The following is a 26,188-nucleotide window of genomic DNA, read 5'->3' on the forward strand; positions in this document are numbered from 1 at the left end:
CAAGTGTCAGACGCCCTTTAGTGGTAGACAGAGGTGCTGCCGGCCGAGCGGCCCGGCCCGCTCCAGCCCCGCTGCTGCCTGCAGCACATGCCCCTCACCGGATGTGCACCATCTCCTCCAGGAAGGGGGTTTTCATGCAGCCCGTGCACAGCTGATCCATCCAGAGCGGGGCCTCGTGCTGCAGAGGGGTGCGCCGGGGGTAGAAGGTGAAATTCACGTCGTAGTTGAGCAGGCAGCTGATGGAAGCCATGTAGATATCAGAGAAGCGCACCAGCCGTCGGGAGAAGTACGTGGGGTTGTGGAATGTGCGGAAGATGCTGCCAAACTGGGGGTTGAACAGGTTCTTTGTCAGAGACCTGAGAAGAAAGAGATCGTGTTTTTTAGCTAAAGCTCTGGTCACAGATTCTTCCCACTCCTTAAGCCCTGGGCCACACTGCTCCCTGAGCATGAGGGGATCACCCCAAGTATGGCCTCCTGAGGCCGTGATGCAGACCAGTCCCTGTGCAGTGAGACTGATGAATATTCAATGCACTCTTACTCCACCTGTTATGTAGCAGACAGCCAACCAACCTCTCCCAGCACTCCCCCTTCCCACTTGCCTTCAAACCAGTCCAGTCTCCCAGGCTGCAGGACTGCAGTGCTGCATGGCCTCCACCCAGAGGCAAGTGACACCAGGCAGGGCCAGAGTGCAGCAGCTGCAGCAGCATTATCCCCAAAGCAGGTTACAAAACAGGGCCTGGGAACCCCTAAGAGGCCTCACAAGTGAGGGGGGAAAATGCTCACCTGATCTCCTGCCGTTCCTTCATCCACTCCAGCAATACTTGCTTTGACTCTGCATCCTGATACATCTGCAAAGACATCAGTAGAAAGCATCACATCAGTCCTACAGGCCACACATCAGCTCCCTGCAATTTCCTCTGTAACTCACAAACCCAGAGCCCACTGCACCAGGAGGAGGATGAGATATTTTTGAGAACCAGGCAAGATGGTACATCCCCTCATCCCCATGGTAAACTCAAAATTCAGACTCAGAAGGCAGCATCTAGCCTGTCCTGCTCAGCCAGGAGCTGTTTACCTGCATTCTTTCCAGCAGCCCTGTCAGAGCCTGCTGCCAGGTCAGGGAGTGCATGTACTGCTCCGTGTTTATGATCCGGATCTCCGTCTCCAGCTCAGGAACGATGGCTCCAGTCCTCCAGCCATGACGCAGCATGAGGTCCTGGGGGTCAGGGTGAAAAAACAACCAAGAATTCAACATAAAGACTGAAAGCCAAACACAGCCCTGGTTCCTAGAAGAGTGTGTTTGTTCTCATTTCACATTCTCAGGGGACAGCCATCCATGGCCCATGCCAGTAACAACCATCTCCTGGTCACTAGGATCAGTTGCACGAAGCACCTAAAAAGGTGGGATCAATACAAATTGCTCTCAAATTCACACTTCACGCACAGAAAGTACTTCAGGAACCTTTTCTCCAGTGCTTGCATCTGTCAGTGGGGAAGCCTGTGTGTCCTGTGCAGGGGACCACCCACCCAGCCCTGAGCACTCAGAGCAGGTCCTGCCTTATCTCCAGGCCAGCTGCAGCCACAGGGGATCACTCCCACCTCACTGGAGAGCAGAGACATTTGACTCACCGCAAGGTCACTGTACAGATGGTCACCAAAGTAGAGCACTTTGGATCCACGCCAGCCCGTCAGCCTCAGGAAGTCAAAGAGGTTGCCCTGCAAGTGACAGGAGCTCAGAGTGAAACGTGGGTACAAAGCCACCCTACTACATCCAGGTGTGAGCACTGTCATGGGCTGTCAACCTGCTCTCTGCCCCACCATCTACACCCAGAGGTTTCTCTCCTTCCCTACCTCACTTCACTTTTTTCCCATGTGACAATCCCCTGTACATGCCTCAGCTTTTTTAAGGCTAGAGAAAAATGCAAAAACTCTTTCAAAGAGATTGGCAAACAGGGAATTCAGGGGAAATTCTGTGGCCTAGGGCATAGCAAGTCAAGAAGACAAGATGGTCTTAAAAGGCAACAAAAGGAGGCAGTTTAGAGGCCAAGAGACACCTAAATTAGAAGAGCTTGAGGATGAGCAGAAAAAAACCCAGCTGTTCTGGGTTTAGTTGTTGGTCTTAGGTGATAATGATTTCACCTCACAGGGTGCACGACAGGGAAGGTGACCACTGCCAGGCAAGGCTACAAGAACAGCTCCTTGTAGAATCAAGGAGCTGTTCTATATCCCAACCCCAAAGAATAACAACACTCTCACGTCCACAGGAATTGTTTAACCAAGCCGAAAGAGCCAGGCAGCCTGCACAGATTCACAGCTGAGTAAAAAAAACCAAACCCCAAAGCATCAGCTAAAGCACAGCACCAAGCAGCTTTCAAGGCTTTCCCAACATCCATACATGCACAGAAGGCACTTCAGGGACTACCCTTCCATCTCCACACAAGTTTTCCACATGAGTCATGAAAAAGAACCCACTAGGAAAGGAAATGCCCCCATCAATGCCAGCAGACCAGCACAAGCAGTCAGTGCAAACCTATGAGCCACTCAGCAGCAATCCCTCTGGCCAGTCTCCGGTGGCAGGAGGGAGCCAGCCCCTCCAACCACCAGCACCAGCCTGGCCAGAAAGCCCTCAAACACTGCCACTGGCAGTTTGCTGTATGCACAGCTAAGGCTGCCCAGGACCAGGGACCTGGGCCTTCTGTTCCTGCAGCATTCCTGGAGCTGAGCAGACTTCCCTTAGCAGCACAGAAACAGGACCCGGCAGCCTCTGCACTTCTTGGACACAAAGTTGCTGCTGCTCACATGAGGGATGCTCAAGAAGCCACTGGCAGAGAAGGAAATGGAGGACAGCCTTGGAAGGAGGAGAGTCCTCTTGCTGTGCTCCAGTCACTTCAAACAGCAATGGACCTGGCAGCCAGGAACCTTGTGCTTGGAGCTCCACGGAGCCACAGATCTGTTCTGAGACCTCCAGGTCTGCCCTTCTTTCCCCCAAGATCACAGATCTGGAGAGGGATGGGAGTACAAACTTGGCACTTACAGAAAACACCACATCTGTTGGAACAGAGGGACTAGAGGGCATCACTTCCACTTCCCAGTCCCTAGGGCAAAACACCAATCCCTAAGGTCTCATTCCATGGGATACCCACAGCAAACATCTGCCATCCAGCCCTGCTTTAGAGGACAGGAACAGCTCAGAGGCCCCTGGCAACACCACAAGCACAGGTCCATGGCCACTAACACTTGCCAGAAAGAAGCATATTGTGGCACTCCAAGAAACTAAAAATCCTGGAGACAGGATGGGCTACAACCAGGATACACTCTTCATCACATCCTAAGAACAAGTTAGGCAACAATCTTAATGCAGTCAGATAAATATAATTGTGGGGAATAACTGGAGAGGGGCCCAAAATCCTACGCCAGCCCACCTTCCTCCCTCATCTTTTCCCTTCCTCAATGCACTATTTACATTGGTGAGCAACCTGTGGCCACAAGATGAGAGTGAGTCGAGAGCAGGACTTAATGCAGCAATAAACTCCATGGGTGAGGTGTGCCTTTCTCCTGAGGGAGCAGCTAATCCCCTGGGAATGAGCTCTACTAGCATGTTCCCAGCTCCTAGCTCTTGGCAGAGGATGGGACACCAGCCCAGCACTTTGGCGGACCCACCAGACAGAGGTTTCCCAACAGCACTACTCAAGGCCATGACCTACTCTGCTACCACAGGTCAGGTCCCAGCTACTTGACCTCAATCTCACTAACAGTTTCTTCCCGTGGGATTGGACAGCTCAAATAATCAAGAACAAACCGTCCTAAAGCCAGGGGCAACTTGTCCCAGGGAACAGACCAGCTGCAAGGACAACACCCAGGGGAGCAAGTTCACCAGAGCTGCAGCTTATCTTCAGACATGCTGGTCCTTCCAGAAGGGGAGAGTCAGGAGCCAGGTTTTGTACCCTCGTTGATGTTTTGTGCCCTATTTGATCACCCTTGTTTCTTTATTCCCTATTTCTTTATTCTACATAAGTCCACTTTTTCCAACTTTATGGAGAACAATTTGGAGTGAGGTGTGGAAGATCTTTGCATGCACAAGAGGTTTCAGAAAGCTGTGCCTTTTTAGCCTCAACTACCAGACTCTTGGGAGCCCCTCCAGGACAAGAGTTTCAGGCCCAGGACAATCAGAAGAGCTGAGGGGAAAGTGCTCAGCTGGCCATGCTGGACAATCACAGCAGACCTTCCAGGGTGAAGGTTTCATTGTAGACAGGAGCAAAGGACATTCACTGGCCCCTCCCACACATCCAGGGGATGTTTCCCCACCACCCCATCTCACACAAGGCAGCAGCAAGGAAAACCCAGCCTGGCAGAGATAACTCAGCACTGATTCCTTTGGGCAGAAAAGGGAATACCTTAATATATACCCATACCTTAAATTAGCTGGCCCTGCCCTGCCTTTTCCCATTTGTCCCTGTCCCTCCATCCCCAGTGCCAAGGCCATGCTGAAAGCATTCTGGGGACAGTGTCCTACCAGACCAGCAAGAGCTCTTGGGGACAGAGGGCATCTCCCACTGCCCACAGCCAGCATAGAGCCCTGAGCATGCCTTCTTACAAACACCCTCTACCCACACAGGTGCTCTTTTCAAGGATTTCTGTGTTTTACTTTTCAAACACCAAACATGAACAAGTGTCCTACAGCAGAACCCATCATTTCCCCTCACCCTGATCAGGCAGATTGTCCTGTTTTTCTGGTGATTTCCAAAACTGCAGGCATGTTACAAGTCCCCACCATTTCAGACTCCTGGTTGACATCCTTTATGCACCCATTCATTTTACCTCTTTGTAGATCTTTCCCTTCTCCAGCTGGTTTATTTTGTCCCACTGCAGTGAGCCTTTATCATCCAATTTTCGAAAAGGTCTGGGAAAAAATGGGGGGAGATGTCAACTTCTTTTGATTTCTGGTGATTGTTACCCAGCAACCAGAACATTTGAATCACAAAACTTGTTTACCTATGTAACAACTTTAAATAAAAGCTCTACATGAGTTCTAAGTGATCTTCTGGGCCTTCTGCACTATTTTCTCAGGGGAAGAGAAAGCATGAAAGAGAAATACCTTTTCAAAATGCTTCCATTGACTGTAACCATTTCATGCCAAAAACCCTAACAACTCTTCTTGTTTTCACATACTGAGAGGAAGAAAATAACCATAATGACTCCCTCTGAAATGCCAAGGCTAAGAAGGCTTTGCCATGAAACACTTTATGTGCTCTTCCAACCTGGCTAAGCCCCAGCTCAACAGAGACAATGGAATGTCCCAATAGGATAAAGCAAGTCTGCGGAGAGAATGGCAAGCAGTCCTCATGTTGAGCTCACCAGGTGAACTGAGCTGTCTCCTGTTTTTCCTGAGGGCTTGCCATGACATTCTCCACTCCATGAGTGGATGTTAGGCACCAGACAGCCACAGGTTTTATTTCCAAGAGGGCTGGATCATCATAGCTCCAGGCTGTGCTTGTACAGCACTTCACCTGCAGCCCATTAAAAAACCCTTTACTAGGCCAGCACAGCTTATACAGCCATTCCATTCCACTGGTTAACTCCAGCATATGCCAATGGTCTGGGTAGTGGGGGAGGAAAATACATACAAAGAAAAGAGTAGAGCAATCCCTCAACTAAGCAGACACAAGGTGCCAAAGCAAAGAAGCCAAAGAGCAAAGTAAGGACAGCAGCCTGTCTACTGGCAGCTCTTAACTGACTATAAAACCCAGCTGCCACATACAAAGGCTTCCAGAGCTGCCAGTCCCCAGACAGCATGCATCCAGTACAAACAAGACCCCCAAAAACCTCAAAAAACAAACCACACAAATATTTGCTATGGGGAAGAGGAAAATGAAAGATTTTATCCCGCTCTCAGGACAAGAAATGGCCATCTCTCATACCAACTTTAGAAACACGTTTTCTGCTTGGCTCTACACATTCTATCCACTTATTCCCAGCCTGGTCAATTCTTGCCTCCTCAGAGAGTATCTGAGAGAGCATTGGAAGGCTGAATACCTCCTGGAGCTAGACTATGCTTAGCAAAGCACTGCTTTCTGGCAGGCCAGAGGAGCAGTCCCCTGCAGGGAGGGGCTGAAGGCCCAGCAGGAATCCTTGGACACGTACTTCCGTCGGTCAGTGAAGAAGTTGGGCTTGTCCGCTTGCACAATGACCATGTCGAATAAGTCCCGCCAGTTCTTGCCAACCATGTGCTTCATCCCTTTGTCCCTAAGGGCAAAGGAACAGAAAAATTAACAGATCTAGTACTCTCTTTTTTCACCCAACACTGCCTCTTTACAACAGCGTGCCCTAAATTCACTCTTATTTCAGTAACAGAGAAGAAAACAGATCTGTGAACCTCCCAAGGCTGTCTCATTGTATGAAGCATTGATGCTGTGCTTTGTTTCAAGCTGTTGCACATTTTCTCCTGCACCACTGGAAGCCCAGAGAAGTCTGTGATACAGCAAACACTGCTAGAGGCAATAGAAAGTGTAAGGTCTGTAATGTTGTAGCCAACCACAGCCTTGTAACTCCTTCAAGAAGTGAGATCAATGCTAGGGGTGCAACATTCACCACTAACAATTCCCAGAGAGCTCCATGACTGTCACAAAACCCTGTCCCATACAAATCCCAGGTGCTCAGGGGAGGGAGCACCCTGCACAGCTCTTACTGACAATTGATGAGCAATAGTAGTACTCACACAAAGCTAAAGGGACTGTTTGTGATGAGGAACAGCTTCTTCTTGTGGTTCACCAGGCGGTTTAGCACAGCATAGATTTCATCCCCGTGCAGAATATACCGTTCTGTATCAGAATGAAAAACAGCATCAATCAGAACACTTTGGTGTAAGTCATGACCACATTTTTATAAACCAAGCCAAACCTAGCCCCTATACCACTAAAGGTGCAAAAAGGTCTGAGTTAGATCCTCAGGCAGGCAGGTCATGAAACACCATGGCGACAAAGTGGCATTCTTCAAACCCATCAGTCCTATCTAAAGAGAAAGACTGAGCAAGTGACAAGTGAATTTGACACCAGAGCTCTATTTAACTCACCCATATCTTTTTCAATCCATTTGTACATCACTCCTTTCACATGAACATCTCTAATTGCATCCTAAAGAAAAGAGCAGGGGGGAAAATGTTTCAGTTTTACAACATGGCATTCCTGTTTCCTAGCATGCAAACCTACTGTCACCAGAGGACAAAGGCAGTAATGATACAGCCCCTCCTTGTTGAATGAACAAAAACTCCACCATTGCAAAGCTGCAGAGCCTACAAGGCTCACCAAGATGTCAAAAGAAGAACAGGGTGGATCAGCTGATGCAGTGTAATGGGGAGAACCTCAAAACTTTTCTGTGGAACCAAATTCCTTCCTGCTCTTGGAAACGAGCACATCTTACCCCACAGGTTCCAAGGCAATAAAGACTGTGCCACACCACAACCATTTACTGTCCCAACACTGTGCTGTCTCAGACACCAGGTGGCTTTTCTTTCCTCCCTGTGTCTGTGGAAGCTCTGCCAGGTGTGACCCAAAGGATAGGAGTGTGGCCTGGGTGAAGAGCAGCAGAGGAGAGCATCTGTGATTATGTGGTGCACCCCACAAGCCAAGGAGGGCCACAGCTTCTAGCTCTGGGTGACCAGTGTGCACAGGCAGAGCAGAAGCTCCCGCTAGGAGGGTGGCACAAAACACAGCTGGGAGGGAAGCAAATTAAAACAGATGTTGTCAAGGGCATCCAAATATCTGCTATTTTCCAGGCCAGAAGCCAAAACACAGCAAATTTTTGGACACACCCAACTGAGATTCTGCCCAAGTCTCCATCCAGCAAGATATGCCAGACCCACAAAACCATTTCCAGATTTAGCAGAGTGCAACAGAGCAAGGGCCTCTCCTACCTCTCAATGCCTGAAGTACCAAGAAGACAGGTCAATAATCAGTGTTAACAGCAAAGATTTACCTTGTCACATGGTTTTCAGGGTTAGCACACACAAATGCTTGTTTGAACAGCACCATTTTCATCCCTGACAATTTACACAGGTAATCAAATGCTGCATTTCCCCAGGACCCTTAAATTCCTCTTACTCTGTGTATGCCCCTTCAGGAGCTGCCCTTTCAAACTGAGTCCCACACTCACCACTGTCATCACTACAGGGACACTTGCCACACAGTCAACTGGTCTCATGGCAGTGCTGGGGAAACCTCATGACCCGGCCCCCCCAAAATTTTCCTTCAGATCTGGAAAGAACAATTCACAACTTAAAATGGAATGATGAAGGTGGAGGCATTACCACTTCAAAATTGAGTTTTAGAAGCTTCTTTTCACCATGTGGATTTGAAGAGTAAAAAGGCAGAGGTCATATCTCATTGCCTTATTGGAAGGAATCTGAACAGAGAGCAGGAGCTCTAACAAGAAAACAACTTTCTCTTAACCAGCACTGTCACTAAAAGTAAGCAGAACTTTGGACTTGCATCAAAACTACCTTTGCAGAGAAGAAAGCTTCAGAGTGCACTTTCCCTAAACTCCTGCCCTCCAAAAAAACAAAGGAAGGAAAAAAAAAAACAAAAAAAGATAATGTTTTTGCAGGTAAAATCTTGGAGTGTTGGTAGGTGTCAAACAGGACTCTCAAAATGCCTCCAAGGGGAAGCAGGGTAAATTGTTCATTGTTACTCTCAAATATGAAGTGACCAAACTGGTACGACAGGATTACTTTAATTACATGTCAGCTCCAGCCTTTACCATACCCCAGGGTCTGCCCTTTTGACACAGCGCAGTGCCTGTAGCACTTAACCTGCTCCTAAGCACACAGGCTGCACCAGCAGTGCCACCAAGAGTTACAGCAGGGTGTCAGGTTAAGCCAGTGCTGTCCTAACAGCTGGGCTATGCAAATCCTCTGGGACACCTGTCTGCACGCACAGAAGGATCTCTGTGCTCGTGTTCACAAAGCATTTCTTCACACTTGAACTTGGGTACTGCAAGGGGATAAGTTTTGCAAAAATATTTGTTTATTATCATTGTACAGGAAAAAAGCAAAAACTCTTCTGGGGAGCACACATGATGGTCCCTAGTTTCAATATAGATTTCAGGCACTGCCACAGATTTTCCATCATAGCTCTCTTCTTTGCCTACTTTAGTTGTTCCTCAGGGATGACATGTTGTCCAGCAAAAGGACAAAGCCAGGATTACACTCAGGAGTCTGAGGGCTGGACCACACCAGTTGCCCTGCATTGGACATGTATCAGCTGTGGCAACCACCCCCCTGCTCTCAAAATTTCAATTAGGAACACATCCATTTAACCTCAAAAGAAAGTTCAAAGATACTCTCCACAAAAGGCCTCGGGAATCAGCTGTATCCCCTTTTCCCATTTTCTCCACCCCAAGAGAAGAAACATCCAACACCCTAGAAATATGTTAAGGTCTTGTGGGAAATGGGCTGGCACATTGCTATCAAGCACCAACAGAAGGTCAGGACACACAGCTGACAAGTGAATCCTTATCACAGAGCAGCAGCACAGACATGGAGCTCCATTTCCCCATGGAGCCTCATTTCCCTCCCAGAACTGAACAGCCCATGGGTGAGTCTAAGATTCCCACCAGGTACCAATCAAAAACCCTTCTCCATGGAAAAAGGAGTGCAATAAGGAAAATGTGTTGTCTGTCAGCGTAAGTCACCCAGAGCAGCAATCTCGAGCACTCACATCTTGCCTACAGCATTAACTAAGAAGTCAAACAGCCCCAACAATGCTGATAATCCCACACAGCCCTTTCAAGAGCCACTTAACACCTTGGAGTAAATGACACATGAATGCTACAGTCACCCACTGGATCAGACTACTCTGCAGCTGAAAGGGGTACAGGGTTTTCAGAGCAAGAAAGAACAGGTGTTTTACAACAATCACTGTAAAAAGTGAATTGTTTGGCACATGGTTAGACCAAGATTCTTTGAAAAATGAGATACTAAGGAAAACAATTTCAAAGTCTGCAGAAAACATTTACACAAGCTTTGTGACATATTTCCCATGGAAGGACCTTCAGCCTAAGCAGCCTAGGTGCTCCTACACAAGGTACACCAGAAACACCAGCTCTGTAGTATAGACAGAACCCAAACATGTTTTGAAAACACAGCTTTGAATATTCCCTGGTAATGCTTTGATCTAAAGGGACAACAGAGCTGTCATACCAGGCTGGTCACTGCCAGCCCCCTGGTGTGGGTGCTGCAGAGCTCACAGCTCTGATGTGGTGTGAGTTGACATTTCACTTACAGATATGTCCTTGTAGAGATGCACCTGGTCAAACTCAATGCCATGATTGATGAAATAATCAATGACTGAAGAGAGCAGTGTCATTTCAGGAAGAGAAAAAATGTCCATGAACTGCTTAAGTGATGGACCCTGGAAAGCAAAAAATTAAAGGGAGACGTTAAACCAAAAAATACTGGGGGAAAAAAATAGTAAAGCCAACAAACATACTCATATCACCCAGCATCATCTGAAATACATTCCAGGCTAACAAAAAGAAAAACACTCGTGTGGGAAGTCCCAGCCACTCAGCAAGCAGCCCTCTCCTCTCAACCAAAACACCAGCCTTAAAGAAAGAGGTGTCTCCTTCACATAAATCATTAAATAAACCCAGCATTATTAATACCACAGGGTAAAGATGGAGGAAGAAGGGAGTCAGTCCCAAATATTTTTATTTCAACCCCTGCTTCCCACCTGGACCCTTGGCATTAACACAGACAATCCTCTCCTACAGCAGCAGCCAGCCTTGCTCTGACAGCATAACAATCCTCTGCTACAGAGCAGGCAGGCTGAAGATGCCACATTGCTCACCAAAACCAGGCTGTGACATTGGACACAGGGCACCAAAGCTGTTCAAACCACATTCCAGCAAGGTTTCACAAGGCAGTGTAAGAATAACTCCAACAAGCCATTTGTCAATGCCTGTCTGTCACTATAGAAAACCCAGAGGAAAAAGAACTCCAGCTCTCCAGCAGTCAAGTGGAAATGGACAATTACATCCTGACCAAGGAATAACTCCCCTTGCATTAGGCAGAGTTGCAGCTCTCACACAGATTTGCTATTGTTATTGCCAATCCATCACAAACCTATCAGCAGGCCAAGAGCCAACTTTGCCCCAGAGAGGCTCTCCGGTAAAATAAACTTTGTTTATTCTGTAGGTACCACAGAGGACTGTGCAGAGGACTGCAGTGAGTCCTTGCAAGATGAAGCTGAGATAATTTTTTTTTTTCCATTGCTAAAGTTCCAGACCAGAATGGGGGCAGTCACTAAGGTCCCATATATGGAAAGCAATTTGGGAAGCACAGACCTCCCCATGAACCTGGTCACCAGCAGTGGCCTGGCAATCCAGTTCCATAGTGCCTGTGCAGGAGCTTTGAGCAATCCAGGACTGACAGCTGTGAAGTTGCAATGCTGTAGGATAGTACTGCCCCCCTTCTGAAAGGGTTTATTAGTGCTGAGTGAAAGACAGACATGAAAGCAGCATCTAGAAAAACAGAGAAGGTGCAGATGGTGAAAACTGACAGGGCCTCTGCTGCCTAATGACAAAGGTGTGGCCCTGTCATGCCAGGATGTGTAACAAGAGAACATCTCACCCTTACCTGGCTGGATAAGGATGGCATGAGACCATCCTGTCTAAAGGCAATACCTGGGGCAATACAAACTGGGGTCAAAAGGGCAAAATAACAACAAACAGCCTTTTGCTTGAGGTGTATTACCAAAAAATGCTGCAATCAAAAGCTGTGTTGGTGTGCTGAGGGTTATAGAATTTCCATCCACCCAGCACAGAACAATTTCACCTACAGCAGAAGACAACACAAAGGGCCATACACCAGACATGGTGGTGCTGCTTAGGATACTCACTGAATCCTTCCAACACTTCTGTCCATTTTGATGTCTGGTTGCTAAGGGAATATTTCTCCATTAGCAAAACCAAAAGTTTCTGTAAACAGCCTTCATCTTTTTTTCCTGTTCAGAGATTCTGGGAAAGAAGCAAGAGGGACAAAGACAGGCAGTTCCTACTGAAGTAACTAGGTATGGGATTTAGCAGAGTGCAGCAGAGCAAGGACCTCTCCTACCTCTCAATACCTGAAGTACCGAGAAGACAGGTAAATGTTCAGTGCTAACAGCAAAGATTTACCTTGTCAACTCTGACTTAATTTTTGTGCCTTGTGTCATTTTCCTACAGTGCAAGTCCCACCTCTCCCAAATCCCTTTAGTGGCCTTGACTTCCTTAGGCAGGCATAGTGGCAGGAGTCATGACAGAAATTGGACTGTGCTTTCAGAATGTTACATGTGCTTTTTCTACGACACCCATGAAATCTTCACCTTCATTACAGGTCATCACATGTAAAGCCACACCAGCTGCAGTGTCAAACCCTGGGATAGATCTGTGCCCACCTACTGCAGGTGTTGGGATGCTGGCAGCTGTCCACACACTCCTGCTAATAGAGAACCAGGAAAACCCTTAAGGGAAAGTATTTACACTCTTCAACTGTATCAGACCCACTTCTCTTGTTGCCTGTTAGCAACCTTCCTGTTGCTCATGCAGAAACATCAGCATGGCAGACTGAGGAGAACAAATCAAAGACCCCTGCTAAAGGCTCCCTCCTCACAAATTCACTGCGCCTGTTCACACCAACAGTCACCTTAAGCCTTCTTTCATCTTTCTCACTAATGTGGGAAAATATGTCCCACTCAGTGGCACAGGTTGAGAGATTTCCTGAATGCAAATGCATTAATTTGCATTCATTGTAAATACTTATATAATAGTAAAATTATGTAGCTTTAATAGTGAAAGTAGTTCACTATTACTGGTTGTAATAGTAAAATAGTTGTAAATACTTTTGTTCTCTTTGGGATCCACCTATTAGTTCATGGAGTCTGTTACATTACTAGGAGAGGAGATTCATTCACCTCTTCAAAAAGACTAAGCTGATATTTCTATTTCTGTGGCCAAATTTTTCAATACTAACTACAGGAAAGAAGAAAGGACCTGGCACATACAAAGCACAGAAAGGCACCCCAGCATAAGCACCTAGTCCTACAGAAGGCCACAACTTGAAGCAGCTTTCATGTTTCATTTAATAAGAAAGATGAAATCATCTCAAGTTTGACAGGAGTGAGGAGAGTTGCACAGGAGGAGGCCAGTCAAGGGCAGTTAACACACAGAGATCAAATTCTAAACAAAAATGTCCTATTTCAAAGCTGGACACATCACTAAGCTATAAACAGAGTATATACTTATCCAGAAAGCAACTACTCAGATTAATTGTTCCCAAGAGAGAAAGAGAAAAATCAAGAAGTGACCTTGCTGGAAACTTCACAGAGCATACTCTCAGGGGTATTACTAGAGGAAGTGTGCCCTTATCCTTCCAGCTTCCCCTAAGGCACAGGAACTAAGGCAAGAAACAAAGTAGTTCTGGGAGAAGGGATGTGAAGGTCCCGTTTGGCCACTGCACCATATGAGACACTCAAGGAAGAAAAATGTCTCTTCATTTCCTCTAGTTCAGGCAACCAAAGGATTTTTTACAGCTCCTACAGACAGAATGTCAGTGTTTTACTACTCCCTACACTCATGGACTACAACCCTATGAATAATACCCCCTGAGAACTTCTAAAGGCGTGTGGAGGGAGATCCTTAACATAAAGGGAAAAAAAAATACCCTACCCAAAACCAAAAAAAGGCAGTGCAAGCACCATACTGCTGCTGCACACAGAGACCCCCTCCCGAACAGACCACTGCAAACACCAGGACAGCAGGCTGCCCCTGTAGCTTGGGAGCTGCATCTGGCCAAGGAACAAGCAGGGAACATCTCCCTATCAGTCTTCAAAGCCATTCAGCTCTAGGCCAATAGCCCTGGTATTTAGAAATTCTTTGCAGATGTCTTTCAGATGCTAAACTGCTAAATAACCTCTGGGGCATATTCCCACTAGAACAAAAACACACAGTGCAGCTCGCTGGGGACCCAGCCGTTCCAAGGGAGGCTGCAGTCATTTACACGTGCACACAATTCCCTCTGTTTTCCAAGCTGTCCCAAGAGCTTTGGCTGCTGTATCGCAGCAGCCAAGGGCTTACAATACCTTGCCATAGAAGTCACTCATCTGGTACAGCGGGATGTGCTGTGTACCACCATAGAGTTCAATCACCTCTTCATCAGGCACCGGTTTGAGCCCTCTAGACACAAAAAAACACAGTTTGTCAATAATCAACATTCTTCACAATGCTGCAAACAGTAGAGAAATACAGCATGGGGCAAACAGGCTCTTTCCTAAAGCTCAAAAATTCCTCCTGCTCAAAAGAGACAGGCAGAGAGCCTGACAGCTCTAAAGATTCACAAATCTTTCCCAAGGCATTCTTCAGATACCCTGTTTGCTCCTACAAGGTAATTGAGGGGCTTTATCCACATTCCAGCAGTCCAGCCAGAGGCTTCTCTGTCTGCTGTCAATTTGCTGACAGGACTGCCCCACCAAATCAGCCCTGAGACCTGACTTGGGCAGCACTGCATAACCAACTTGGAGATGTTGTTTCCATGAGATTCATCACTTTCAATAAAAGGATGTAAGAAAACGGCTTGCAGAAAATGGGGCTTCCTTCTTCCTCAGTTTTCCTAAATAAGATCCTGACTAAGAACAAGATCTTGACTAAGACCATTCAACAGAGGAGGCTATTTTTCCCAAAACACCAAAAAAAAAACAGGAATATGGATCATCTGTGCAGTTTACAACATCAGGTTATCTGACTGCTGCAGGTTTTACCTCTTGCACAATTTTGATGACTGTTTGCTCAAGCAGTTGGCAACTTTCCCTTTCTCCTTTTCTACTCAGTTATGATACAGCATCTAAGAAGTTAAATGTTGCCTCAATTGTCCTCAACAGCAAAGGACAGTTAAGAAGGATACTCAAAAAAAGTTACAAAAGGACACTAGGGAAAAAAAAAAAAAAAAAAAGAGAACATGTTTTCACTAAAAATCTCTTTATGAAGCTGTGAAGTAAAATATGGGGCAGTACAACCCCCCTGGTCCACTCAACCCCCCGAGCTGGCACTCAAAGAAGCCAATTCTCTCTGGTTATGAAACTCCCTTCTTAATATTCTTAGAGTGTTTACTGTGACTGAAGCTTAACAGCAAAAGGGCAGAGAGCAAGGAAAAAAAAACACATTGGCTTCCATGCTCAGGAATTACAGCATAGGATTTACAGGAGATTTGCTATTGATATTTACAAATTACTACTTCTTACACACCAACCCCACTCCTCTTTGAGGCAAGGTGTTTTCTCATTCTCCAGTCTTACAATTCATAGGAGAAAAATTTGCTCTGCAAATAAGTGCCTTTGTTTCAGGCACTTATTCCAAAGCATACACAGCTCTTTTTGGAGAACTAAATGAAAAATAGGACAATCTAGCACTTAAACTGAGCCCAGATTCTGATGCATTATTACTTATTGGCAGATCTATGTTGCTTTAAGATGTAATTGGCACACCCAGATCACTCTCCACAGCACAGCAGAGCACTGCTGGGATACACTCCTGCCTGGAAAAGACAGGCCCATTTGTGAAGCACATACAGAGGAGCCCTTTCCTATTGGCTCTCTTTGCTCCCAGCCATGCAGCTGCAGCTAAAACACCACACAGTGTACGTGACCAGATGTGCTTTTAACCATTACAAAAAGCTCCAGGTCTTCCCACCCACACCTGGCTTGAAATGCTTGAGAAAAAAATAACTCCCTGCAATTATATGCCAGGTAAGCATTTGAAGCAAGAGCAAACAGGATGAGCCAGACAAGACTGTGCTCTGCTCAGGAAAGAAGCAGAACCACATATGCCATGAACATACACTCAGATGTAAAATTCCACTTTTGCATACATAAGCATTTAGAAAATTATTTTCAGAACTGACAGACCTATATGCAGTCCCCAGCTGGACATAATGGAAAGCGTCAATCTTCATGAGAAGACTCTGTGACAAAGATAGATATTCTCTGTTAGAATTGGGTTATTTTTAAAATTTACACTGAAGCCTTATTAAAGTTCCACACAAATGACATTCAGAAAACGAGCATTCCACACCTATGCACTTTAGACAGCACTTACTCTCCAGCTACTTTTAGACTTACTTATTCACATTGTGACTTTTTATTGGCCTCTCTGGCAAAAGACCATCTTTCTATGAACCAAACTCTCTTACACCCCAGTTTGTAGACAGGGGTGCAGTTGAAAAACAGGGACAACAATATTTCTGTGACTCAACACAGTCTATTCTCATCTCCCTTCAAGAAAACACACATTCCAAAGGAGCTTTGTGTGCACCATTTGCCCCCACGTTTGTCTTAAGCAGAACTAAGTGGGCAAGTTTTAGTTCAGAGCACAGCTGCACCCAGTCATTTTCCTCACACAAGAGCTCTCCCCTCCCCAGTAGACATTGAAGGAAAAATGCTCAGGTGCATATCAGGCTGGTAACAGAGCTTCCTTTGCATTTTTACTCTCAGACTCCCCTAATCATGAGCCATCCTTCTCCATCCATCATTCTGAAGCTGTGACACAGGTCCTTGGGCATGGAAAGCAGCCTCATACTAAACCCACATCATTCCACAGCTTGCACAAGGAACAGAGCATCAAACTTCTTCATTAAGGATACTGCATCTTGTTACACTGTGGCCAGGTCTCCCAGTAATCTATGAGGAGTGCAGGAAAATATGCTGGAAGTTTCACTTAAGACAGCCACAACCCAGATTTCTGTGTGTTTTGCAAACTCTGATCCTGAGAAAAGAGAGCTCGCTACTTTCTGCTTCCTTCAAAGGGTGCTTTGCTTGGCCAGGCCACTCGCCTGTGCTTCTCAGACACAGCAGCCAAAGATTTAAATGGAGAAAGAGCCTTCAGTTTCCCACAGATCTACGTACTGCTTGGTAAGGCCAGAGGCACGAGTGGTCTGCTGCCACGCTGTCTCCACACTGAGGACAAAAGACAGAAAACCTCTACAATTTTTTCCTTCATTCTCTTTTATCTCTCCTGCTGGAGAACAGCACACACATTCCAGCCTGCACTCCCCTGAATTTGCTAAAACTCAACATTGCAAGAAAGCAACTTTCTCAGCTGTGCTCCCACCTGACTGCCTGGCTGCAGCAGCCAGCATGACATCACTGGGCATCAGGCTTTCAGGGAATTGGACCAAAGCACTGAAAAGGGTTAAAGCTAATGCCTGCACTCTGCTTGCCCATGTTCCTAAAAAGTATGCATCTTAAGTAGCTTGGATCTTATTCCAGGCAGTCCTATTATTCGGGGTGGGGGTGGGGAAGGCTTCCTAAAGCATTCTCCTGACAAGTCATTTCTATTATTAGAGTGAGACATTATGCCTCTGCTCCTGGCAAGTACTTGTAGATGCAGGATTGAGTTTTGTTGTTTAAATTTCCTGAAAGACAGAAATGATCACATAAACAAGCTCAGTTTTCTATTAATTAGCCTGTGGAATTAATTGACTTAAATTGGCAAGACTGTTTAGCAGAGGCCTTTGCTAGAATGTCCAGTTCTGCTGGAGGTCAGGCTGGCACAATAGACATTTTTCCTTGGAGAAGAACCCAAGCAGTGAAAAGCACAGCCACACAGACTCACTGGTCATTTGGTGACAGATGTTACTGCAAGCAATGACATGAAGTATTTCCACTAAAAATATAACAGTGGGAGACAAAGCCCAGGAGAGTGAACTTTGTACAGCTTACCTTTTGTACATCATAGTGAAGTCCTCGTATGGCAAACCCTGGAATGTAGTCATACTTCCCAAGCCTTTCCGGATACTGGGAACACAAACAGTGCCATCATTAGAGCATAAGCACCAGAAAATCAACAAAATCATTTCACCTGTTGAGCTCATTTAGTCCTGCCTAATTTTGCCCCTTCAGCAAAGCAAGTGGATGAATGGAACAAGACAAAGGATCAGGATATCCAAAACTAGTTTTTCTCATGCAAGAGACAGTAGTGAAAAAGCATCAGATTCACTGAGGCAGTGAGGACACTTCTCTTAAGCTCCACCCAATTCATATATTTGGCAAAGATTGGCACTACAGAGCCCCTCTAAACAGAAAGACACGATGAGAAAAAATGCATAAGCAGTCACCCATTACAAAGGGTGCCTGCTCTGGGACATGCTCTAGGGCATCATCCCAATGACCAGCACATGCCAAGTCTTGCACAGCTTCAGTGTTGGCCCACAGTTTTTGCTTAGCCTCCATGTGCACCTCCAACCAGCAATCTGTAGGCATAATTTCCATAGCTGAGTACAGCTGACCAGGGCTTTTTTAAACTAAGGCCCCCACTCCACATTTATAAAACCTCAGGAACGTACATCAAGTTAAATTATCTCAAAGGAAATTAATTCTGCAATCAAAGATTGTGAAATATTAAATTTATCTCGATAAATCAAGTAATTGACACATGTGCACAATACCTGCACAGGCACGTCTGGGGCATGCAAAGACAGCAGCAAGTTTAAGTGAGTGGAAATTTTTAGCGCCTCATTACCTTGAATTGTTCTATTAGGATGTCTCTGGCAGTGTTGAAAATCATGGAGTGTAGTAAATTAGAATACTGTGCTAATGTGTAGTCGTAGTCAAAGCCATAGATCTCCACATCTGCCAGGCTGATCTCATTGTTAGCATAGATGGCAGCAGGGTTGAGGAGATTGCAGACTCCTGGTGGAAGGAGATCTAAGAGAAGGGAAAGGGGAGAGGTTAGAGAAACTGAGAGCATTACTGAAGCTTAGACTTTTTGTTCTGGACCTGACAGCAGCTGGAAATGCCACACAGCAGCAGCAAAGAGCACAGAGCTGCTGTCAAAGGCTGCTGCCATTAGTTCACTCAAGTAATCTCCCCATGAAAAAACACTCTGTGAAAACTCTGGCTGCACCTGGAGATAATGCTCTCTGTCCATCTGCACAGTCAGACTGACCTTTTCTGTCAGGAAGCTGCAAAACAATGCCCCCTGGTCTCTGGCCTACAAGAAGCAAAGCAGACCCGAGGTTCTGAAGTGTCAAATTTCTATCTCAGAGCAGCTGCAGTTTCTGCAAGCTTCAATGTGAAAGGCAGCTGTGATAAATCACCAGAAAAACACACATCCCTCACTTTAGACTCGCACAAGCAAACAGGCTAACTGTCCTCTTGGAAAATCTAGATTACTCTAAATCAGAAATTTTGAGGTTTGGCTTTTGGCATGTTTTGTTTCTCACTGAGGCAACCAGACTAGATAAATCCTTTGAGTACCATTAAGACTTTTTAAATTTTTGTATTAATGGGCAGGAAAAACCAAAGTTTTGTACAAACATCTACATGTAAAAAATACCCCACGCTAAGTTATGCTCCTGGAGCATGCAATGCTGACAGCAACAAGTTATCTGCTTTCCTCTGATAAACAGCTGTGGACACAGCTCAGTCCTTGCATGTGTTACTGTTCCAGATGGCTGGGAATAACACTTTGCTCCCCAGACCACTGAGAGAATGGGGTTAAGCGACCAAGTAGCTAAACTACCTATATATAGACCCCTTCCCAGAGCTAGTCCAGAGAGAGCTTGCACTCCACTGCAATGGGAGAGGCAAGAACAGATCTTCTCACAGGCTTCCTGCTCCATGAGAACTGTCCCTTGCAAGAAAGAGCAATAAAAATAGTTCCTTTTAGTAGATTGCCTGGTCATAACCACACTGGGGGATCAAGGGGAAGGAGACATTTCCTCCCTCCTCCAAGATAGGTAATTGTCTCTTTGATAGAAGAAGAGCAGGCACTTTCCAGATTCTATTCAGCATCAGTGGGTAGGATTTTTTCCTTTTCCTACCTTAACTTTTGGCTTTTAGCAAGGGTCCCTGTCCTGGTTCTTTAGTGCTTCCTTGCTATAAAACCAAGTTCCACTGTCTCTAGGACAAAAAAATACATTATTAGAAAGAGACATCGGTCCTTCCCAATAAAGACTTTGTCTGGAATTATAACAGAATTCAGGCAAAAGTCTGAAATTCTTTTGGGAGCCCTAATTCAGAGAGGTAACCAAAGAAATAGATTCAAATATTTCAAAATGTTTCCTTCTCAGGGGAAAAAACAATCACTATGTACCAAAACATACCCATCCTTCTCTCCCAACTGACCTCCATTTGGCCTTCAGATACAATTCACCAGATCATGTGGAGAGGAATCACTAGAAAATAAAGCAGCATATTAAGGCAGGAGGGCTGACTTACTGGCTACACACCAGGAACAAAAGCTCTCTGTTGTCAGTGCTCTGCTGGCGGCAAAGTTCCTGGAAGAGGCTTAGGAGAGCGGATACAATCCAAGTACTTTCCACTGAGATTTTAAAAGATGGGAAATGTAAATAGGATTCAGATGATGACAACTTTCATCCTTTAATCATAAATGCTCTTTGCACCAGAAATAAAGAGTTCCACTTCCTGTCCTCACCTCAAGTCAACTTGTGGAAAGACGTTTATCTAAGATCACACTGGGATTTGCTGGGTGGTATTTTTCTTCCTCACAAGGAAAATGATGACACAACCATAATCACATCTCAGGGGAAATGTGCAGATCTTTCCTCTTCTATTAAAGCACTTTTTTCATGACAAATGCACCCAGCTTGCTGCCTCAGTGTCCCTACAGAGAGGTCAAGCTCTTCCAACATTCCCCTTTTGCTAACAGATTCAGGACAGCAAATTTTGATAGCCTGAGAGCATGACAAAATACCATTGCCTGAACTCCACTTCTCTTTCCACAGAAGACAAGAGAGTCTTCTAGATTCAACCACACATGCTAGCCACAGCTTTTGCAAAAGTACCATCAGGAAAAACTAAGGGAGCAGTAGAATTTTGTAGCAAGGAGAGGGCAGTCTGAGCTTCACCAAGCAAGTCCTCTCTGTGATCAGGAGCATAAGCAGTTACTGTGCCACAGCACGATTTCTGAAGTACATTTAGACCCACTGAGTGAAGCAACGCTCCTCCCTTCCAGCCTCCAAGGTACAGAGCCTCTCTACTGTCCTCTGACAGCCTCTTCCCCACTCACATTTTGTCAGTCACTTACACAGAATGCTCTCTCTTACCTCCCAAGGGCTGATAAAGGATGCACACACCAGCCAAAATGATTTATACCCACTGCCTCACACACAACGTGTTCCCTACGTTCACTTCCCCAAGCACCACACATCTCCTTGCTGTGTTTCCTATTCAACATCACTCACAACTCGCAGCTTGCTCTGTCCACTCCATCATCCTACATGTTGAATTTACAGCAATTTCAAAGTCACTGCTCTTCCGGGAAGGCAGAAATCTCTGAGGTTCAATCTAGAGATTCATGATGCACTTTTGTCTCAGTGTAATTGTCCTTTTGCAGCATCAACAACAGAGCTGCAGGTCTCTGTCTCCTTAAACTCACACAATCTCCATGCAGGTTCCAACTATAGCAGGGAAAGAACAACCTGGGAGCACACTCAAAACCAGTTTCAGTACAAGAACCCAAACATGCCTCAGGGTTACTGAGCCAGGTTTCAAGAAGCTTGGTTTAATTGTTTGTTTGGGGGTTTGGTTTGCTCTTTTTGTGGTGGTTTGTTTGTTTTTCACAGATAAGCTCCTGGGTGGTTACCAATCCTTAGTGCTTAATCAAGTCCTGGGCTGCAGCCTTGGGCGCTGCTGCTCTGCTGATGCTCCACACGCACGTAATCTGCCAGGGATCTTTGTCTCAGATTTCCTGGCAATTGTCAAACTAAAACAGACACCCACCAGAAGCTCATGGAGATGCCATTCTTCAAGAACGATAGCTTTTGCTTTTCCTCTGCCAAGACACCATAACAGATTGTTGGACAGATATAAATTAAAGAAAACAACCATACAAGACAAAATGAAGACCAAAACGGATCATAATCCCAATCACTCTTTCTGTCTGGGTCCTAGCCAGAAAGGCAGACAATATCAGTTAGTCACTGCCTACTCAGCACTTCACCCAGGAAGTTCGATCTAAGGGAGAAGCAGGGTGAGCACATCGGAGGACAGTGGGGAAAAAGCTGCTCTTGCACTGGATGCAGCCCCAGGAATCTGCCTGCTTGCACAATTTGCTCCTGTTTGCAACTCCGACAGTTTTTAGGGAAGTGCCTGCATGTCTAAGGCACATGTTGAAATTCAGCAGCCAAGGCAGACCACAAGAAAGCCTGTTTGATGTCGTGCATCTCTTACACTGGGGTGTAAACACAAAGTAAACACACATCTCCTTCATTTTCCCACTCTGAGAACCTGGACAGCTGCTTCAATCAGTCTCCGTGTGAGTACAGGTGTCTCTTCCCAGGCAATAAACTACTCTGTTAGAAAGCAATAACCCTCAAGCCCCAACAGGGGAGCAGAGATGGAAACAAAAGCAGGTAATTAACTGTGAGCAGCCACTAGAGACACCATCTGGCCCCTTCTGATGTGAAAAACGCTCTGGGCAGGAGGTGCCAAGCACGTCTCCCGCTTTTCTGAGCTCCCGGGGTGCCAACAGAATCCTGCAGGAAACGCTCCTGTTATCTCAGCCTCAGATCCAGCATGTTAGCGAAGAATTATACACAAACGAAGCGGCTCCTCGGCATCCCTCACAGCCTTTGTACTCCCAGAAGTCCAACACGGCAGACAGCTGTACTAATTTCTTTGTAAGACAAACAGGGAAAAGAAGGGTACAGAGAAGCAGATGGCCATCATCCTCCATGTTCTTCATGAATCGAAAAGTTTCCCTTGTTCACACTAAGTTGCTTTCTAAAGACAAACTGCCAGTTTTCCTCCCTTCCAAGTAGCCCTTTATCCTCTTGAAGTGTTGTTTTGTGCCACTTCCTGCAAAGCACTCCCAACCAGCCAAAGCAGATCCTTCTACCAAGAGAGTAGGAAAGGGAAAATATTATCTAAAGACCGTTTAATTTCAGAGGAACCATGTTAAAAGACCTCGGGTTTATGCCATTATGCCTAAAGATTTTGTGATTTCCTGCAAGTGAAATCTACATTAACTAAAAGCAATATTTAAAAGTATAATTTCATTCCAAAATGACACTTTAAAAATATACAAAGGCACTAAAGAAATGCTGCAAGAATTCATCTCAAGAAAAATGAGTTATATCCAAGAAAGCAGAATTGAGAAGTTTACATAACTGGTCACTCTTCCAGTTCTGGCTGTTCTCACATTTAACCACGCTCAAGCTTGTCATGCAGAGTCAAGATGTTTGCAGATATTGTAAAAGTTCCCTAGAAAAGCTGAGTTAGTATAACCACTGTTAACAGATTTGGAACACCTAGGAAAAAACAAACACTTGCTTATAGTCAAAGCAACTGGTTTGGCAGTCCCCTTGTTTCAGGACTGGATGTTTCCTAGAGTGCAAAACTTCAAAGCTTACTGAGACAGCTTATCAGCCTTCCTTGACATTTATCGGACCAGAAAACAGCAAGTCTTGCTCAACTCCATCCCTCTGGCTAATGTGAATGTACTTTTCCTTTTGCCACAGGAAAAAAGAAAAAAAAAAAAAGAAAAAAAAAAAAAAAAAGCACAGTAAGTGCCTCAGATTTTTACAGGTAATGAAATTTGGTCGTAAGTGTTGCAATAGGCAGGGGGGATGATGAAGAGAAAGGTTTCTCCTGAATCAACACGGAGAGGAGGTTTCACCTCAGGGGCACTCATCGTGTAACAACGACGAGCTGTGATTTGTATCACCCCACTCCCGCCTGGCAGAGCACAGAGGTGTTTATACTGAGGTCAGAACTTCTCGTGCCTCTGCTCTGGCCCCAAACCTGCACCACCAGTGAGCTTTACTGCACAAAAACTCATCCCGAACATCCTCCCCTGTCCAACTCAGTCAGCATTTACCGTGCAAAAAGGCAACAGTGCTCCATGGACCTGGTCCTAAGCAAGTGCTGGTGTGAAAACACACCATGAATTCCCCTGGCAGAGAGCTCTCTCCAAAGCAGGGACAATACCTGACAACACAGGACAAGGGACTGCACAAAGGTGGCATTTCAGAGGGGGAAGGAGCAGGAGGCACCACCGAACTCAGTGCTGGGCAATACTGAGAAGACATTCACCTTCACCCCAGAGTAAGAAACCAGGCATGAAGGGACAGACTGATGCCACATTCTGCACAACTGTTCAGTCATCAACACAACAATTAAAACCAACTTGGACCAACTCCATCTCTCCCTGACAAGATTTGAATAACAGCACAGTCTTGAAATTTTAGTTTGGCGAGCTACTCTTTAAAGAAACGGGGCTTTTTTCAACATATCTGATGGCTACCTGAAGGTTTGCTCTGTAACACTTGGGCTACTTCACCTGGCTTCATTTTGCATTTACTCTGGGTGATTACTGCTCCACCTCAATTAATAACTGTATCTCTTGCATCACAACAGAGTTATATGGACACAAACTTCACAGTCTCATGTAGCAAACCAAGCATTTTGCCAAGAGACCGTGACACAGCCTATTAACACACAGCTGCATTTATGGTTTCAATCCCATTATGGAAAAGAAAATAATGCCTTTGACGATAGCAAGGTCCAAACAGCAATTGCAAATTGGAATTTCTTTCAAGCAGTGGGGCTAAAACCACAACTCAGTCGGGGAGGGTATTGCCAAAGCTGCAGTCCTCTGTCAGCATCCTGTACTGCTCTCAATGGTGCTGGGAAAGGAGCTCTCATCCTGGAATGCAGCAGGCTGAGCACTTAACGGATTAGCAGCCAATTCCTTTACGTTTATGCATCATGAAGGATTCGAGACTTTATGCCAAATCCAGGGGATTGGAAGATGGGGGAGGAAGAAATGAGAGACCTTGCCCATCTCAGAACAGGGAGAAAGTTCTTCCAGATGCCTGTGGCTGACTGCTGTCCTTATCCAAGCTCTTAGGTAAACAAAAGCCAAGGGAGAGTTCTCTAAGAGCAGGCACAAACTCACACTTCCTAGCTCTCTACAGTGCTTACCTTCAGTATTCCAAGAATCAAGAAACCAACAGGAAAAGGTTCCCTGCCCTCATGTCATTAAAGCTATTTTTAGGAGAGGTCTGCTGCCGCCAAAAAGACCACAATCCTGTTTTACACACAGACAGATGTGCTGTGCCGTCTGAGTTCTCTCCTCACTTGGCAAGATTTCAAAGTATCCGACAGAGCCAGGTAACTTCTTGGTCAGAGAAGCAAAAACAGACTCATGAGCAAAAGGTGTGACACGTGGAACACAAACCGAGCTCAGGACCAGGACCCATCCCAGGACCTGCAGCATCAGTGTTCTCCAGGATCACCCTTGTGGCAGTGGCGACTTGGACTCGTCACCCCTTCACTCAGCATCCCCACCTATTTGTCCTAGTCCAACCGCGATTCCATATGCCAGCCAAGGGCAAACTGGAGAAAAAGGCGACAAGCCTTTCATTCAGACCATTTGCCCACGGTGTGAGGAGGCTGGTTATGGAAAGTCTCACATACGCTGCACGTTCTGTAACGCTGAGTCCAGCCGGGGAGTGTGCACAGAAGGAAGCCCAGGATGGGGAGAGGAAGACCAAGAGCAGGTTTCAGTGAAATAAAACCTTTCCAGCGAGCCGCGGGCGACGGAAGATGTGGCTGGCCTCGCCGGGGAGAAGGGCCCCTAACCCGGCAGCTGCACAGCACGGGCACATCCCCAGGGCTGCGGGGCGGGGAAAGGCACCCAGATACAAAGAGGAGAAAGGAGAGGCAAAAGAATGGAAAGGCCGGCCCCCGCAGGACGCGGAGCCCCCTTACCGTAGACCAGCTTCTTCATCTCGTGGTACCTGGCCCACAGGTAGGTCTTGGTGTCGGCGCCCTCGGCCAGGACGGGCTGGCCGCCGACTCTGCCAGGGCTCGCCGGGTGCTGCTCCCGGGGCTGCCCGTGCCCGCCGTCCCCGGTGGCTTTGTGCCGGCAGCTCTGGCAGGACAGGGCCACGGCGAGGAGCTGGGGGGCCGCGCCGCCGCCCCTCCGCAGCGCCGCCGAGCCCAGCGCCGCCATGGCCCCGCAGGACGCCGCAGCCTCGGGGCGCCGCGCACAAGCGAGGCTGCTCGGCTGGGCTCCGCTCGCCGCCCGGCCCGCGGCGGTAGCGCCGGGCGGCCAATCCCCGGTGCGAGGGGCCGGCCCGGGCCGCGCCCCGCCCCGAGGGGCCGGGCGGGCGGCGCTCGGTGGGCGGGGCCGGGCCCTC

General features: G+C 46.6%; 1 protein-coding gene across 2 annotated transcripts; it reads right to left on the reverse strand.

Moving 5' to 3' along the window:
- Window positions 1-26,125, reverse strand: NT5DC2 (5'-nucleotidase domain containing 2). 2 transcript variants are annotated; one of them, XM_066326828.1, is made up of 14 exons: window positions 25,758-26,125; window positions 18,541-18,725; window positions 17,742-17,816; window positions 15,930-15,985; window positions 14,112-14,205; window positions 10,275-10,403; window positions 7,070-7,130; window positions 6,716-6,818; window positions 6,142-6,243; window positions 4,819-4,900; window positions 1,630-1,716; window positions 1,076-1,216; window positions 784-848; window positions 1-356 (listed from the first exon to the last, which is right to left on the reverse strand). In XM_066326828.1, the coding sequence occupies exons 1-14, from the start codon at window positions 25,999-26,001 to the stop codon at window positions 95-97; spliced, it is 1,686 nt and encodes a 561-aa protein (XP_066182925.1). In that variant the 5' UTR covers window positions 26,002-26,125; the 3' UTR covers window positions 1-94. The 2 variants fall into 2 exon arrangements, with proteins under 2 accessions (XP_066182925.1, XP_066182926.1); XM_066326829.1 differs by lacking the exons at window positions 14,112-14,205; window positions 15,930-15,985.
- Window positions 26,126-26,188: the final 63 nt, after the last annotated feature.

The sequence above is a fragment of the Sylvia atricapilla genome, chromosome 11, assembly GCF_009819655.1.
Source record: "Sylvia atricapilla isolate bSylAtr1 chromosome 11, bSylAtr1.pri, whole genome shotgun sequence".
In the NCBI taxonomy this organism is placed as follows: Eukaryota; Metazoa; Chordata; class Aves; order Passeriformes; family Sylviidae; genus Sylvia; species Sylvia atricapilla.

Excerpts from the sequence above, each read along its gene's own strand:
- NT5DC2 (XM_066326828.1), bottom strand. The coding sequence starts at position 26,001 with ATGGCGGCGCTGGGCTCGGCGGCGCTGCGGAGGGGCGGCGGCGCGGCC. Across the intron at positions 17,817-18,540 it reads TCCTAATAGAACAATTCAAG|TATCCGGAAAGGCTTGGGAA; the intron begins GTAATGAGGCGC and ends TTGTGTTCCCAG. Across the intron at positions 6,819-7,069 it reads ATGGATTGAAAAAGATATGG|AACGGTATATTCTGCACGGG; the intron begins GTGAGTTAAATA and ends ATTCTGATACAG.